Source organism: Poecilia reticulata, chromosome 6 (assembly GCF_904066995.2).
Source record: "Poecilia reticulata chromosome 6, P_reticulata-male-v2, whole genome shotgun sequence".
Taxonomy (NCBI): Eukaryota; Metazoa; Chordata; class Actinopteri; order Cyprinodontiformes; family Poeciliidae; genus Poecilia; species Poecilia reticulata.
In genome coordinates, this window is record NC_088835.1 from 19205663 (window position 1) to 19224140 (window position 18478).

At 41.9% G+C, this 18478-nt stretch overlaps 1 protein-coding gene across 1 annotated transcript; it reads right to left on the reverse strand.

Annotated features, from left to right (window-relative positions):
• Window positions 1-89: 89 nt before the first annotated feature.
• LOC103466070 (DENN domain-containing protein 5B-like) lies at window positions 90-18457 on the reverse strand. The gene is made up of 21 exons (XM_008411394.3): window positions 18157-18457; window positions 13746-13855; window positions 12466-13186; window positions 11574-11761; window positions 9080-9589; window positions 8757-8988; window positions 7608-7758; window positions 7227-7314; window positions 7028-7147; window positions 6783-6935; window positions 6622-6700; window positions 6460-6535; window positions 6217-6345; window positions 5097-5218; window positions 4686-4831; window positions 3669-3790; window positions 2752-2936; window positions 2522-2604; window positions 2046-2172; window positions 1748-1922; window positions 90-1301 (listed from the first exon to the last, which is right to left on the reverse strand). Exons 1-21 carry the CDS (start codon window positions 18266-18268, stop codon window positions 1118-1120), a joined length of 3813 nt encoding a protein of 1270 aa, XP_008409616.2. The 5' UTR covers window positions 18269-18457; the 3' UTR covers window positions 90-1117.
• Between the last annotated feature and the right edge of the window lie 21 nt (window positions 18458-18478).

Below are 18478 nucleotides of genomic sequence, written 5' to 3' on the forward strand. Positions count from 1 at the left end.
TATTTTGCAACAAAAACTGTCACAATGCCATGTTTTATGCCAGAAGTTGTACGTTTCAGGATTTGTTGACAATAACATATCAAAGCATGCCAGCTGCGTCAATAACTTTAATTTCTCAACAGCACAAACCATGAATAACTTATTGCTCTTCCTAATCTGTATTTAAACGACAGAGACTTGGTCATAGTGGGGTACACTGATGCTTGCAGTACAGTGCAGAGGATTACATTTTAACATGTTAAATTAAATGCAACATCAACATTTTACATTTTTAACAAACCTGTGCTCTGTTATTCCCATAAGACAAATAAACAGCATGTCTATAGCTCACATGAGAAAGCTGGCCTATGGAGGGACCCACTGACGCTGAAAACGTATCAATGTGTAATAAAAAATTATAACAATTGGGATTGAACGGCTGGAGCAACTCTAAGAGATCTGATGAAGCAAAAATATTTACAACGAGAGAGATTGGCGATGAGGATTCCTGACGGAGGGACAAATAGGACTAGAAGTGACACAATTAGGACACCAGCTTGGATCCAACCGGGGCTTTTCATGAGCAAGACTCTGCTTAGTGTGTGACTCCAAACTGACATAAAAAAAAACAAGACACAGGCCAGACATGACACCTTAACAAGAGCTTCATGTAACATTTGCTTATGCTTAAATTATACAAGGAGAACATTACTTTCCACGACAATATTTACTGAGATATCAAATAAAAGACGGTTAATAAGGCCTGAGCAATGACACTTCAGATTACAACACCTAAAGTAATGAAATAAAAAGATTCTGGCCATGCAGGTTAGGATTTTAAGTGCAAGCAACACAGCAGTGAGTAGATACAGTAGATCTAAAGTCATATAAGATGGATCATGTAAGCAGATATCTCCTGCATGTTTGAGCTGATATTTTCTCCCGGAGGAATTTCACAGTGTAGACAAACGCAGGACTATTTCCTGGAGCAGATATAAGACATTTTACATCAATGAACAAAGCGATATGTTTGGTGCTTGAAAAGTCTGCGTCTTCATCTGACGCCTTTGATCGTGGAGTTACATTTTGTAAGAGTCTGAATGCATCTCGTCCCTCTCGTGTGTTTTCCGTGTCAGGGTCAGAGGTCGACCCCTTTGACCAGCGCCGCCTCCAGGGTGATGCTGAAGTCGTTCAGGGTTTGCAGGATGCGACAGAGGGAGTGCAGGGCGGCCCGGTCCCGCAGCAGAGCGCCGTCCTCGTACGTCCGAGCTGTCAGTGGACACTCGGCCAGCAGGGGGAACCACTGAGACAGGAGTCTGTCCCTGCAGAGATGGTAACCAGCATTTGGTGAAAAAAAACAATAATAAAACAGTTTGAAGAAGCCATTACTTTATAGATTCGATTCTGTCATGCTTTGGCTATTTGTTTTATTATTTTTGTTTCAAGTCAAACAGGTAGAGACATCAAAATCTGACTTTCATCAGCCATAAAAATGTACTGTCTTCAAATTTACATTTAAAAAGATAATTTGCAATTAATTAATGCAATAAGTTTTGACAATTGTTAAATTACAGACATAGATTCATGGATTTGAAAGTCATAGCTTGATTATGCAGCCTCTCTCACACAGTATAGAGTGAAGTGAAGGATGCAACACATTATCAGTTTTTTTTGTTTGTTTTTTTAGTATCATATGGTTTAAATTGTTATGCATTTGGCTGCTTTGCCAAAATTTGACCTCTTTGTTTTTAAATAAATGTCAGCTCACCTTATCCCCAGGCAGACAAACAGCTGAAATTTCCCCTCCTTCCCGATGTTCCTGGGGGAAGAATTGATGGCGTGGACGTAGCGGCACAGCGAGTCACAAGGCGGACTCTTGGGTAGCGTCGATCCATGCAGGTCGCCCATCTGGTCAATTGTTTCCATAGAAACCACTGCTTTTTCTATGGGAAAAAGTTAGTAGTTTCAGTTTGGAAAAATAATACGTTTGCTGCGTGGATAATAAGATGAAACAGTCCCACTGATGGAAATAGATGCACAAATTCATAGTTGGAGAGCAGGCTTACCCACAAAATCCCAAACAAATACGTTCCTCTGGAAAAGACGGTTGGATCTGAACCCGTGGAGGAGGAACTTCTCCAACGCGAGGACCAGTCCTCCTTCACCGCATAGCAAGACAGTCAGGTTCCCTCTCTGGGGAAGAAGAAATGACACAAAAGCTGCTCAACAGAAGAACTGTAGTAAAACTCAGTGTAAACGACTCTTAGCCAAACTAAAAACCATCTGCAGTAACAATGTCTTAATTAACTTCCAGATCAATGCAGATTTATTTGTGTCTCTGGAGAGAAGTGACATTTTCCTCTTAGACGCATGAAAAAACCAGGTTGACTGATGGAGGTAATGAAGCGCATTCAGGCGGAAAATAACACGCCCAGGATTTCTACTCCTCTGTGAGTTAACTGGCCTGTCAGGCTTTCAGCTTAACTGAACTACAGCGTTAAACTGATGCATCAGTTATGAAGACATTATCATAGAAACCCACCTCCTGCTCAGGTTTGTGAAAATGTTTAACAAGGTTGTTGGCCGCCTCCCTCAGGTCCTCCTGCACCTCGGCGGAGTGCATTCCTGTGGGCAAACACAGAAAAATGAGCGTCTTTACTGTTTTTATGAGGAATAAGGTGAGACCAGAGCAGGATCTGGTCTGTTGCAGCACAAACAAACAAGTAGGTCAGGCTTTGTGCTAAAGAATGTGCTTCTTTGTCAGTGACGCACTGCTTCGGCCGCCGAGCGATCCCAGCACCGTTCGGACGCTTTGAGACGGAGACGCCAGCTCCGGAGGAGTTCCCGACCACCGTCCGGCGTCCTCCTCCGCTCCAGGAGACACCAGCTGACCAATAAGGACTCTCTCCAGGCTGCCATCACCCACACCTTTCCCCAGCCATCGGCCACATGGAAATCTGCAGGAGGAAAACACAGTTTTATTTCACTTTTTTTTTATTTATTTATTTCTTTTTATCTCCCTCAGATGTGGATCATATGACTAAATTTGTTTTAATCGGTTTATTTAGTGAAATTATTATACGTCTTGTTTTTGGCACTAGATGCAGGATAAAGCGGATTTACTTTATGTTATGAAGTGATGGACCAGCTCTTTGTTCAGGCAGGATCCTTAAAATAAATCCATCTAACACTGAAAAACGATGAGAAAAAAATCTCAACCTCTTGACATCAGTTTGGACAAAATGTTTTGTTTCACATAGTCTGTAACAAAATTACCAGGTTGGCAAGGTTATTAGTAAACCTTCAGGTTGTAATTTTGTGGTGATAGGACAGCTGGTTGGCATGTAGGGAGAGTCTAATGGTTGCTATGGAGACTTGGTGAGCTCACTTTTCTTACATTTTAATATTGAAGTGGGATCTACTTCTCTGTGTTTAACTCTTGTTTATGTTCCAAGAAACAACATTATGGATTAAATAAGAAGAAGTAAAACTTACAAAGTAACAATAATTTTCCCCTCTGATGAATAAATGTATTCAAACTAAAGACTGGACTTTGTAGGATGAGACTGAGCTGCGCCAACAGAAGACGACTTTATTTTAAGGTTTTTTGCACACGTTTCACAGCTTCATCAGAACTGGAGAGCCATGCTGAGCTCAGTGAAGGGACGAAACCAGACGGTGAGTCTCACCTGTGGGTGTGACCTGTGATCTCGTTGTAAACCACCACACAGTCGATCAGACACTTGGCCAGGAGACCCGAGTTCTCCTGCACTCCCAGCTGCAGCGTGCTGAGCCGGCCCAGGTTCTTACTCTGAAACAAGGAGCCAAGACACAGCGTGACAGGCCTGCTGCAGGAAAGTGTTTTACGTACCTTTGGAGTGAAACCAAAAGAGCAATATGCAACGAGGCAAAATAAAATCACTTAAATTAATACCTTTTCTAGATTTTTAAGTTTTGAAAGTTTCAGCCTTTATCAAATTAAATTGATGTTTTTAACTCCCCCGCGTAAGTCCAGTGCTTTTCAACGTCTTAAAACAACATCTGGTCAGCTTTATAAGAATAACAAGAAGTTTTTTGGCCAATTATTTAAATCCATGTTTTTAAGACAGACCAAATTAAACACACACTTTCTTAGGAGCTTGTAGTGAATAATGTAATGATCCTAATAATTGCCTGAGCATATAATTTGTCAGTTTCAGCAGAAAATGTTCGTTTGTACTGGACAAGATTTTGTTTGTGCCACTATTTTATTAAATGTTTTAGCATAAACTTATAAGTACCTCCACCCACAAAACAGAGAACAATTATTGTCACTCAACTATGCTACGTTTGCACTCCTACAGTTTTTATTGCCGCTGCTTTTTAAAAAAAAATTATAATGAAAGTTTGCAGATCAAAAGGTTGAGTAGTTACGCAATTATGGAAATAAAGCAGAAGAAAAAAAATCCCCCCAATGACACTGGCTGGAAAATCAAGAAAAAAAATCAGCGAGTTTTAATTTTTAAGGAACATTTCATGGGTGAAAAGTAAAAATCTTAACCCTCTGTAGCCACAGAAACGGTGTCACAAAACAACAAGAGTACTCAGACGTCTGCTGCTCCCCTATTAAAATATTTATGAAACATTTCATTTGAACTTCTGTCCTTACAGGCAGTGAACACATTTTGATTTTCTGGGCTGTTTTGAGGACGGGGGTGAGAACAAACCTGGAAAAAGATTTCCTGTGCATTCTTTGGGATCTGTCTAACTCCTGAATCGCCCAGCTCTCCTGACACGCACACCCAGGGGTTAACAGTTGCCATGGCAATGCTCAGCTTCTTCATGGGAATTATAACAACGCGGTACGGAATGCCTAAGGAAGAATAAAATAAAAAAAGGACACAAAATACAATTTATATGCTCCTCAATAAATCTTTACAACATTGAAACAAATTCAAAAGTGTCGTCTTTGACGTCTCAAAAGGACGCTGGCTGAAAGGCACAGCAGTAAAGCCAGATGGGTGGAGATGGACGTTGTAAAGCTCAACCCAGAGCTCAGGACTGGACTCTTTCTGTGACCTTCAGTGTAACAGGAGTGGCAGTAAATTCTGCTGCATTTCAGGTTTAACGGGGCTTACTGATGGAGGTGAAGGTGCGGGTAAAGCAGAGGTAGTCCACAGTGTTGAGGGAGAGCAGGTGGTACAGGAACTGTTCTCGCTCTTCCTCACAGAGCAGGAATGCATGAGGCTTATACAGCTGCCTGTCAGGGGAGCATAAAAATAAAAACTCAGACAAGATGCAGGGAAAGTAAATGAGATTAATGGTAAAAGTGTAAGGACACAGCAGACAGCTCAGTTTTTGGCTCGTGGTTAATACCGGAAATAAAAGAAACAAATCCAAACAGGGCCAAAACGGCAGGTTTTCTTTAGGCCAAGTTCACAACTTAAAAGGTTTCTAACAAACTGAAAAAATGTGTTTAATTAAACTTGGTTGAAACATTGCAGAATGCTGAACCTCTTCCAGAGAAAAAGTACTAAATAAACCGACTGTAATACATTAACACTGGTTGAGTACCAGCTTGTTATGAACCTTTTATTCAGAAGGTCTGAGATGTTTGTTGCTTCTTATGTAATTTTGTTTTATTGCCATTAGACTCCCAACAACAAACTTTTCTATTAAAATTTGATAAACATAGCAAATTTCACTCAAGAAAATGTTTTGTTTTGGACACTTTCCATATTTCTAAGACTTGAAACTAATTTAAAGTTTTAATTTAACTACAAATGAAAAAGTGTTGATAGAATGAAGCTGCAAAACTTTATATAATTTTCATCATTTTCAAAGCACCACGTAGACTTTGTGGCCCTATGTTGTCGTAAAGGTTTCAGATCCCTGACTTAGTGCTTGCTAGCAGATTTAAAGGTTCTTGTTAAACTATCATGACTATAAACTAAATGCAAAAAATTACATTACATGACTTGCTACAACGTTCCTATTATATGACAAGTGAAATTATCGTATCTTATCCTCTCCCTCTTCACCGCAACATTAAATTCTGTGTGTAATTTGTTAGAAACAATTAATCAATTAGGTAGGTGTTCATAATCCCACAGGTCATTATTACAGCCATTTTGGATCAGCTTGGTTTATTTTTTAATGTGCTTCTTAACAAAAAAGCATCAAAAACACTTGTTCTATAACTGTTGAACTGATCTGGATCGTTTCATGTCAGGTTAATAAATATCAGTAAACTGAGACCTGAGCAGCTCCTGGTGCGTCAGCAGCTCTTTCAGATGTTGGGACAGCATTTTCTTCTCCAGAGCCAGATGGATCCAAGCTCTGGCCTGTCCCACCTCAGACATATCGTCTCTCATGGTTTGGATAAACCTGAGAAATAAAAATAATAATAATAATAATTAAAAAAAAACAAATGTATGAATGAGACATCTGAACAAGTTCCAGGATTTCCTTTTCATAATGAGACATTTCTGTTTTTAATACCTCATGTCCTGAATTAGCGACCCTCTCAGGAGCAAAGGGCCGTCGTCAGACAGCCTCTGGTCCAAGCTGTTAGATCCTGAACAAAAACCCAGAAAACCTCTTAATCAAATACTTGCACACACACATAAAGAAGGAACAACAGTGATATTGTGCTGCTCCAACCTGGTACATCAGCAGGTGCCTCCATCTTCTCCTGAGTAGCCTGGTAGTGCAGCAGATGGGACCAGATTGCCGACTTTCCCTGCTCATCACAAACACATCATTCTCCGTCAGAGCTCAGTGAGACGCATCATGCTTGAGGTCTCGCAGATTTTACTTCTCACCTGTTTGATCTGCAGGCCGTGGCCCCAGGTCCTCTCCAGCAGATCACACAAACCGTGGATGAGAGTGTTTTCCTGAAGGCCGGTGATGTTGGCTTCACCCTGACCCAGCTCCACACACTCTTTCCCCATCCTTTCCTTCAGCATCCGCTTAGTCTGAAAAGCACAAAAAAAATAGGAATAAACTCTCCGATGTGTTGTTTTAAAATGATCGGCCTCCATCCAATTCAGAGAATGAGAGCGCTCACCTTCAGACGACACTCGCTCAAGAGCCCATCGACAAACTCTCTGTGAGTCTGAGAAACGGCTTGAGGCGACGGGTCGAGGAGTTTTGACTGTCTGAAGGCACTCCTTGTGAATGCGTGTTTCTGTGGAGCAAAGAAAATGACCTTGTAGGTAAACGATGCAGCTTTTGAGGCCTGCATGCGTAGCTGTGTGTGTCAGTACCTGTTTAGGTTCACAGTCGGATCCAGAGTGATCAGCAGCACTCCTTCTGGGTTCGGTTCTGCGTGAAGCTGTGATGCGACTGGAATACCTGGAGAACACAGAAAATAATAAAATCCACTGCTTAGAATGGATAAATCTGTATACATTTTTATTTAGACCATGTTTGTCTAAGCATACAATAGTGATGTGTTTCTATGTAGCTAATGGAGAATCAAACTGATGATTTCCCAGCTCTTCTACACCTGTTTTCAATTGTTTTTAGAACTAAGCTTCTTTTTAGCAAATTTTCCATGTTAAAATTTGATACGTTTCCAGTGTCTCATTACTTTTTAAAAAAAAATTTTAAGCCCAACCGACTGCCAGAAATAACCAAAGGCTCACTTATGTGTGTTGTGTGCCTGTGCAAGCACGTCGGCCTGCAGTCTGGGGAAATATCCCGGGTGATGCCGGCCCTGGCCAATCCTCATGTCCAGCAGGTGGGGGTGTATGGCCGTGTGGTCCGTCTTCAGCAGCCTGCGCTCGATGGCCTGAGCTGCAAGAACAAAAAGATGCAAAACAGCATCAGCACTTACTGTTCCAAGGAACCACAGGGGGAAAAAAACAACAAACAAACTCGCACTACGTTCAAAACCAAACAAGCAAAAAAAATGTCTGATATGGGAATGAATACAATGCAGTTCGTGCAGTAAAGCTGAAACAAGTTGGAGCATGATGTAGTTGATGCAGGTTCTGCAGGGGAAACAAACCAAACAAAAGAAAAACACTGCTCTGCCTATGAAAAAAATCTAAATGCCACTAAGACAATATCAGGAAAAGTGAGAGAATCACTCACTTAAAATGTATTTTTGACAAATACAAGAAAAAAAAAGGCTACGACACTCCTCTTTGCTCCTGTTGCTCCATCAATATATCCCACTAATATTTATAGGTGGACTGATAAAAACTGGACATTAGGCTCTTTAACTTCTGTTATCACATCAAAATATAAAGGATTCACACCTCTTTCAGTCACTTTGGAAAGAAGGTCTTCGATGTATTTTGGAGGATTTTAAGTGACAGACCCATGAAAATAATGCTGTTTGTTCTACAAATAAAAATCTGATAAGTGTGGCGTGTGTTTGTATTTAGGCTTTTAGAGTGGCCTAATCAAAGTTTAAACCAAAAGTCAATTGAGAATGTGTTGTAAGGGTTGGCAAAAGGATGTTCACAGATGACGTCTATCAAATCTGACAGACTTTGAGCTTGTTTACTCTCTAAATGCACAAAGCTAATAGCAACAAGACTGATCGCTGCAATTTGAGCAAAAAGCGATTCAACAAAGCAGTGATTCTGGAAGCTTTCATGTTTTCATTCTCAAAAAAACAAAACAAAATCATGTTTCATTTTCTTTACCTTTATTATAATGCATTTCTTTGAGTTGATCTTTTACTTAAACAATTTACACCCCCATACGTTACAGGGGTATTAATTATGTAAGAACGGTTATTTTAAGAGAATAATCCATTTAATCACCTCATTCCCTCACAGTACCTGACTCAAAGAGCGTGGAGCATTTCCTGTAAGGCCGGTTCCGGGACTCCTCGTCGCTGATGTCGTAAAGTCGCTCTCGCTCCATGCGACTGTCAAACAGCTGCTGCAGCGGCTCCCTGTCCACCCAGCGGGAGACAACCTTCCCATCAACAAAGGAGGAAAACATGGAGGTCTCCAGGAATCGGGACAAGAAGTGCAAGTGGGCCGCTGGCTGAACTGAGAGGAACGAACCCTAAAACAACAACGAAGGCAACTAGATTTTAGCGAGTAAATGAGACGTAAGCATCAGATTCAGCAATGCTGTCAGGAATCTGCAGAAGTACCTTGTCAAAGCTGCAGGTGCCATCTCTATTGTTCAACCACGAGTCCAAATCCATGGCGCTGTTGACAATAAAGTCCTCATACCTGCCAAAAATGGCAGAGAAACGAACAGCGAACACCTCCCTCAGCTGAATATTTAATTTTGCAGCCTTCAGCTCTTCCTCCTCCTCCTCAAACACATGTCCCAACGTCTTTCCTCCCTCTGAAACTTTTCCTCCTCCGCATCTCCTCGCCAGAGCCTGGAGCCGCTCCAGCGCCGCCAGCTCTTCTCCTCCGAGGTTCCCGTTCCTCCGGTCCTCCATCAGGTCCTCCAGCACTAGGCTGCTCAGGCGTGGCGACGCCGATGTGGAGCCTGCGGTGGTGGTGGTCGTCACTCCTCCCCGTGGAGGGAGCCCGAAACTTAGCAGCACCTCACTCAGTTCCTGTATGAGCTCGGTCTGATCTGGGAACAGGGGCAGGTCCTCCGGCGCTTCCACACAGTGGCTGTCAATGTCCACAAAACACAGATTGGCCTGGGGAACAAGAAAGACACAAGCAGAGTGCCTCAGCCAGCATAATAGGGTTAACCAGTCAGATTTACATCATGTAGATAAAGTGGCTGAGCTCCAATTAGGCTGCAAGATGAAGAAATGTCATTAATTCATTCTTGCTACAGAGATTGAATCATTTGAGGGATTATCTCCGCAACAGGAGACAGTGTGGAAAAATATGTCTGTCAGCCTCTAACAATAAGGAACTTGTGCGATAAAATTTTGAAATCTGCTGAGCGCACATTTCCTAAAGAGTAGGAAAAGACAGGCGGGGATTTAAAATACTGCCTCTGTAAGCAGCAGTCAGCAGCAATGCAACCTTCAGCAGTGACCTGAGGCCAACGGTTAAACCCTGAGGGATGCAGGGAGATGCACTGAAGAGTCGCACTCAACTCTCTGCAGCATCATCCTCCCAGCCTTCACTTCAATATGTGAGCAACAGAGAAACACGTTTTCCCTGTTTGTTGGCCCTACACTTTAAGCTCAAAACACCCAAACTTGTATGATTCATGATATTAAAAAAGAAAAAAACTGGACAGCCTCTCATTTGCATGAATTATTCAGTAAAGCCCATTATTACGGATTTGCCAGGCTCTTCATTTCTGCTTTCATCCCCCGGAGCCGTCTTACTGCGGCCTCCTTTCTGGGCCAGAGCGACTTCAAAAAGGATTCAGCGAGACATTCATGCAGCATAAAGCGATCTCGGATGCAGGCGAGGATGTGAATTGAGGACAGCTCCGGGGGATTGTGAAGAGCCAATCACAGGCGCGGAGAGGGGGGGGTGTTGCTGCTGCATGGAGCAAATATCTGATCTGGAAAAGGCTGTGAGAAAGTCTCATTTTAAACATTTAGAGATTCTTAGGAGTATATATGAACCCTGAAATTGTGGCTAGTTTACACATCCGCTGATTCTCAAGCCACACAATTAAAATGCATTTAAGGTATTTCAAATTTTTTCACACATTTTCACTTTAAATCATAAAGATAAATGTTTTTTATTGTAATTTTTGTGTAGTAAAGACTGACACAAAGGAAAGTAATGCATTATTTTAAATTTTTATTACTGATCAATATCTGAAAAGGACATCTTGTATTACCGTTTAGCCACATTTAATCTGATACACTTAAAACCATTTAAGCATTAGGATGATCTAGTCAAAGTAAATCCAATAAGAAATAGCTAATTGCTGTTTGCAGACATTCTCCGTCCAATCTGAGCTTGAACAAGAAAAAGTAAATATGCTGATTTGGTGGCAGCAACATGCTGCGGTGACGTTTTTCTTCAGGCAGCAGGGTTTTCCTCAGTGCATTATAAGCCTGGCAGGCCTCCAGGCTTTACTTGTGCCCCCACCAGGCTTAGCATTGTTAATTGATCTTAGGTTTTTTTTATTATTGCCTTTTTTAATTCTTTATAGTTGGTGTTCAGGTATTAATCTTCCTGTCTTATAAAAATGCACAACTATCAAGTAATATTTTCAAATTCCCTGTAAACTTTAAACATTTTTTAACTCAAAAACATAGCAGCCAGCTGGATGACTGGCCTAGTGCCTCAAGCACTGACAGACAGAGATGGAAGTAAACCTGCTAGAGGAAACAAAGACTTGAGATTGGGGAGTAGTTTCACCTTCAAAGAGGAGAAGGATGATAAACGTTCAGTCAGAAATACAAAGCATATTCATGAGTTAGAATGGCCTAGTCAAAGCTCAGGCCAAAATCACACTGATAACCTGTGAAAAGACATGAAAAATACCATTATCTTCCATGTAATTTGACAGAGTTTGAGATATTTTGCAAACAGAAAAATAGAAAAAAATGTAAGTCTCTAGATGTACTTACACCAGAAGACCTGTTCCGGGGCACTTTGTGTTAGTCTCTCATGTAAAATTCCAATAAAATACTCAGAAATTAGGGTTTATAAAGTCCCAAAGGGTGAAAAAGTTGAACAGGTTTGCAGCTTCCTTTTTACCTCATGTGGAAGGTGAAGCGAGGATCGCTGAGCTCCGTTTCTGTGCTGGATGCCCATCAGGAAAGGCACTGGAGCATCAAGGAGGTGATGCAGGGGAGTAGAGATGATGGGCAGGTAGATGTGCTGCCACTGGAATGGGAACAGCAAAGTGGTGATGCCCTCCGCTACCATCATCAAACGCTGGTAGTCTGAGGAGCAGAAAGACAAAATCTGTTAGCATAGCGTAGTCCACTTTATTAACCCATAAAAGAGAAAATATTGAAGCATTTCAAGCAACACTTCAGATAAGAAATATAATTAAATCTTCTCATTAAATGCCTGAGGGTCGGTCAGATGTCAGCGACGCCCTCGTCGCTTTTTAAAATCAAATTCTCATCAAATGTAGCGTTCAGTTAGCTTCATAAACATAATGCTGCTTTTACGCTTTAGACCAAGTATTGTAAATAATGGAGTGGGGTTCTGCTGACAAGTTATGAACAGCCGGTATCTTAACTTATGTAACTGTGATCGTTTATTACTGAATACTGTAAAACTAAGTTTTTTCTGCTAAGACAACTTCAGTTCTATTTCATTAAAATAATGCATATCTGCCTTGTGATCCCATGGTGTATGAAAGTTTGTGGCTTTCACTCAATAACATTTCAGCATTGCCTCTTTTTTACATCTGGCAGTCTAGTTGTATGGAACCTGAGCTCCAGCTACGTCCAGATGTCTGATATTTCAAAGTAACAGATAAAAACAAATACTTAGATATTCAGTGTTAGCTTGCAACTTTCTGATAGGTATAAATAAAATCGCTGAAGACAAGGAGATAAATTAACCTGTTCTGGGTTTTATTTTTTCCAATATTATAAAAAAAAATAAACTACAGCAAACTGAATTTTTCATTTACCTTTTGAGTACAACAGGACTTGTGTTTCCAGCAGAGCACAGGTAAGTAGTTTAACCATATTGTCCACACCCAGCAGAGAGAAAGCCTCTCCCAGAGGATAATCTCCCAGGGGAAGCTCCCCAGGCCCTGGCCGCTGACACACGATGGGCCCCTGCACCCCGTGGAACCTCAGGGAGCGTCCGGGTGGAGGCAGGGGCACCTCGTACAGGATGTTGTAGACGTAGCTCTCCAGAGGGAGAGGTGGAGCCGTCTGGGACGTCACAGCCTGGTGAAGCTGAGCCAGAAACTGTTGTGAAGCATGCAAGAACGGGAGCGGCGTGATGAGGCAGAGGGCTTTGGACACGTACAGGGTGTCGCGCGCTGCGTCGAAGGAGCCTATGCAGCCCAGGCAGCCAGAAACTCCAGACGTCAAAGACTCTGCGTCCGACTCCTCCAAGCTGCTGGCGAGAGAGTCCATGCTGGAGGCGGAGGGCGTGGAAGCGGAGGAGGACGTGGAGGAAGAAGGCGAGGAGGCCGACGAAGAGGAGTGGTGCTCCACATGGTGCATCTGATAGAGAGTCTGCATGGCGGTGATAATCTGAGGACTCGTCACCTCCTCGTAGAAAGTGTGAACGAAGCCGTAGGAGCGCGTCCCGTCGTCAGAGGTGACGGTGAAGGAGTGGAACTGCGGGTCGAGGCTGTCCACCTGCGTGCGGAAGGACAGGCCTCTGGGCAGGCAGAGCTGGAAGCAAAGTAGCAGCAGAGTTAGAAAAAAGCTTAAAGTTAAAACCGAAATCTGAGTGTAATACCGAACCTGAAACTTTTTACTGGCTCACATTGAACAGGAAGTTTTTTAAGTTACGTTGCAGAAACATTTATTGATTTCACTTTATTGCAGCCCTACAAGTCTTGATAATCTTTTGTGGTTCATAAGATTCATCCTAAAACACACCCAAGATGTTATCTTACTTATAGTTTTATTTCACAGACCGTTTTCTGTCATTATCTACATTTAAAAGTTAGCAGTTATTTTAGCTGTTTTGTTTTTAAATTCTTAACGTGGTGTTTTTTGGGTTACAGGTTTTCAGGTTTTATTTTTTGGAGACAACTGAGAAAGGTTGTTCATTTTACTGAAGAAGGGAACCTAATATTTCACGAGCGTACATGAAACTTTGATTATGACACCCAACCAAACATTACATCCAAGCAGTCCTCTTAGATTGCAGTGTTGCTAACATTGACATTGTGATGACGACAGCAATTTGCCTCCACTGTGCAGGCAAACGCATCCAACATCTCACCATGTTGACAGCGTCCTTGTTGAAGGGGTTCCTGTCTGTGTTCTCCGGGTAATGCACCAGAACCTTTGACTTGAAGGACCGCCGGATGGGGCTTTGCTCGAAGCTCTCACCTGACAGACGGAGGGAAAAGGCGGAAGGCTGTTTTTATAACAGTGCAAGAAAAATGTCTGGCCTTGATTTGTGCTGAATCAGAAAAGAAAACAGGACAGATTGGAGCATGACAGAACTCAGACAGGACACCCTTTTCTGGTGCAGAAAGGACACAAAATTTAATTCTTGTTGACAGCAAGGACAATGCTGCTGTGAATATAGAGGAAGGTCTTCAGTAAAGGTTACGTAACTCATTAACATGAAGATAGACAGACAGATGGGGGAAAAGGATGCAACACTGTTCCTCCTCTATGACCTGCAGCTGAAATTTCTGTGCTTTCTCAGAGTGACGCTTGTGCATAAACAGTATATTTTATATATTCATACACACACGCTTGGCTGAAAAGAGGTAATACAGTAGATTTATGCTGGTCAGAGTGAATAATAAACCAAAATACTTCCATTTTCCTTCCACTTTCCAGTGGTATATTTTTATTTTAAAAAGTGCCTATCATAAAAACATCAGCCTGTTTAATTACATAATTGAGGTGCAAGAAGCACATCAGCTTCTAATGGCAACGTAACATCCTCCTGTCTGCTGTGGGGTGTGACGCACTCGCTTCAGCATTCAGAAACATCCACCTCACCTGCCTACAAAATGACGCACAGCAACCTGAGACAGGAAACTGCAGCATGGAGCAAAAAAAAAAAGAAAGAAAGAAAGAAAAAAGAGCACCGCTTCACATTCGACTGAGTCAGTCTGTTAAGTGGGAGGCAACAATGATAAAACGGGGGGGAGTCTGGGTTGTTTACGTACGGTACCGAATGGAGCGGGAGCTCGGCTCAGAGAAAGACACCGTGTTTCCATGGCATCCATTTCCGCTCCGGCTTCGAAGACAGCCAATAAAAAAATTAATAAAATATAAAGAAGCTTTTTGCGCTCGTCATCAGTTACGTCACCTTTAGCTGGCGCGGTTACGACCCATTATAGTCCTGATGCACATTCTCACGGAGGAGGTGGCACAGGCGACGTAAGGAACACGTTGATGTGTTTGACTGTTTCAGAGCACAGGGAGGAGGAAGGAGGTTTGTTTTAGTGTTTCAGTGAAGGAGTAAATATCTGTTTCTGTCAGGCTGTAATCACCAGCTCTCACACAAACACAGAGTGTCTTACAAAACTGTTTTTCACCCCTTTTCCACATTTTGTGCCATTACAATTACAATTTGTATTTAGATTTCAGTGTGATGAATCAACAGAATGTAATTATTAATTGGAAATGGATTAAACAAAAAGATTAAACAGGGTTTGTCGGCTTTATTTTTTGACAAAATACTTGTTGTGAAAAACTGTAAATATGACCAAAACGGGTTTTTTTTATTTTCTTTTTCTCTCCATCATCAACAACAGATTTGAGGAGTAAAATTAAAATTCTCTCAGCTGAGCTGCGGATCTCTGCAGCTCCTCCAGAGTCACCTTTGATCTTTTCTTAGATTAACCACCAGAAAACTCTGTTCAGGATTTTATTCAGGGGCATCAGAGTAAAGAGGCAGTAATTTTTTATATATTTCTATTTGAAAAACTCTATAAAACCCATATATTCCTTTATTTATTAGGTTACTCACTAATTATGTCAATCTACGTCACAATTCCAATAAAAATACTTAATGTGCTATTTTATTGTAACAAAGACGATATGTTTTTACGTGTAACAATATATTTTCATTACGCCTCAGTTTTGTTTTTGTACGGAATAATTGTGGGCATAACACAGAATGATAAAATCTTACATAATATGAAGTGAAACATTTAAAAAAGGAAGATTAAAATGACAAAAAGCACTGAATGAATTACATATTTATCTCTCCAGCAAATAGCAAAACAGATATATTATGGAGTTTTCTTTTTGTTTTGTTTTTTTAAGAGATTAGCCCCACGTCTCAGAATATATTTAACTCAAGCTGGGTTTTCTGCACACCAGCATCAGATCTATTATTAGACAAATGGTGGCATCTGTCTGCAGTCAGCTTTACATTTTAAAGCAGCTCCACTGGGCCAGGGAGATCTCACCCTGCTGCACTGATGTCATCCCTCCCCCCTCTGCGACCGCCACCGGGCCGAAGCCTCGGCCGTTCAGCATTCCAACAGGCAGCGTCATGTGAAATTTGATTAGGCTGCAGAAAACACAGAGGCATCTATTGAGGAGCTAACAAGAGCAGATTGTCTCTTGGTGGGCTTTCACTAATTACACCAACGCACAAAAGGAGATACAGTATTACCTCATTCTGGCTTGGACAAGACAGGTGAGCACGGTTTTTAAGCGTTGGGTCTCTAAATTATGCGTGTAAAGGGACAAAAACAGACAGACAGAAATCCCTTGAAAGGAGCAGAGCCCCCCGGCCTGCAGGCGGTTACATAAGCAGATTGGGGGAGCTCAGATATACAACCAACTGGGATGGTCACTCACAGCAGGGGGGCAGGCCGACGGGTTAGTCAGAGCTTGGAGAAATCTGCAGCAGAGCTGTGCATTATTAAAATGTTGAGCATTAAAATTAAATATGCATTTCAGTTTGTATTTGGGCTCCACTGTAGTTGACAAATACTAACGATTCGTCCAGTTATTTTGTCCCTGTGATTTTCACAATATGGGGAACCCAAATTGTTTGGTTTATATGGAATACTGGGAATGATTACTATTTTTATTAGTCTGACAAGACTATACTAGCTTTAAAAAACATATTAGGTTAATAATTAGTCTACTGGTGGTGTCCTGTTGTTTTTCCTCCTCAGTTGCCCGTGGTAATGCCCCCACTTCCTGCCTTTGCGTTAGGCAGCATTTATCAAGAATTTCACCAACAGGCTGGTTTAGATTATATTTCTCTGACAGATTCCAGCCAATGTTAATAATAAATCTTCCATCTGCACTATGGAGTACGACAGACCAATCCAATTGACTCTAAACTTCTCTTGGTGTAATTGTTGGACAATATGGGTTGCATATCTGTTGTTAGGATAAACTCAGTCATATGTACCATTAAGAACTAATCACTTAGAAGACTACAAGTGTGTCTTGCAGAAAGATAAAACCCAAGATGAGTTAATTTGTAGCTTTTAAACTCAAAGCAGAAGTTGGCTTCTTTCTGTGTGATTGGTCACTCTTTACTGTGTTCTTATCTACATTCAGTAACAATTCTCAGATTTTGGATACTGTGCTGCTGTACGATGAGACACTTGTGGAAAGAAATGACACATGAACTTGAACGTGACATTCGAAATAATACAAACAGAAACATTTTATCTGGAAAGAATGAACATGTTGCTTTTTAATGCTGATAGCAACAGTGATCCAAATGATAAGGATTTTCCATAATTGAGAACCAGCTTGTGTTACATTAACGACTTGGCACCAAAACTGTCATGTCATAGCCACCTTCTCCCCCTGAGGAGTTGCTCTAAATGAGTCTAACAGAGAGAAGGAGAGGAGGACGGGGTGTGACTATTGTCTGCTGCTCTAGGACTACAATCTGGAAATGACGTTTGGCTTGTTTAACACACTCGGTTTTGTTTCTTTACAAAGCCTTCAGGACGCAGGGAGAACATCAGCAACCAGAACAAAATCAGAACATGTCCCCCACTGCTTCTGCCAACCAACCACTTCCTTTCCCATCGTAATCTGGCCACGACCAATTTGGCTTAGATGATACAATTCCAGGTTCGTGTCAGATAGATGCAAAGAAGCCACAACATGGATTATTATCCGCTCAGAACAGAACGATCCGGACGGTTTCGCTCATCCTGCCTGAACCCTGAACCTCCTGGCCTCGATTCTCCAGCTGTGTTCCAGCTTTAATGTGCCGGACAGGATGTTGTTGTTTGTCTGTTCTCTACTGTTCCTGAATCAGGTGTGTAACTGGGTGACTTGCAGAAAAACTGAGACATATTCTGGACTCCTCTAATGCGCCGCTGTTTTGGAAATATGATGAAAATATGAGGAGAACTGCGCCTTGTTTTCCTCGAGCAGGGTCAGACAAAAGGACATGAATAAAAAACAGGAATGAACTGACACTGTAAATCCATGCAGACTGATTCAGATCCACTAGAGTTTCTGATTTCTAAGACATTTTGAAACATGCAGGGATATTTTAAAAAGCACTTTATGAGAGGGATCCTGAGTATTTGTTACATACTTCGCAAAATAGGGCACCCACACATAAAACCCTCAACTCTCCAGACAGAAAAACACATTTTAAGCCCAAAAGAGCCTTACTGAAAATGGCATCTTATTTATGTAATCACGTTTTAAATGAAATCTGGCGTATTTACCCGCTCCATCGTCCGGCTCCAGGCCCGTCTCAGTGTCCACTCCACACACGACAAAATAGTGGGCGAAGCGGCAAGAAGCCGACCCGCCCGTGGCAGCTGCAGTCCGGTTCATGTCGACGCGTTGATGGGGTGACAGCTGCGGGTTTCTCTTCTTCTACTTGTGCCTAACGCTGCGGGTTTTCATAGTGGACCGGGCTCATAATCCGAAATGTCTCCCCGCTGTGAACTCTGAGATTCGCTCTCTGACTGTGATGGAGTCCGGATGATCCAGCGATGGTCATCACGTTTGTTCACAGAAAGAGGAGGAGGAGGAGGAGGAGGA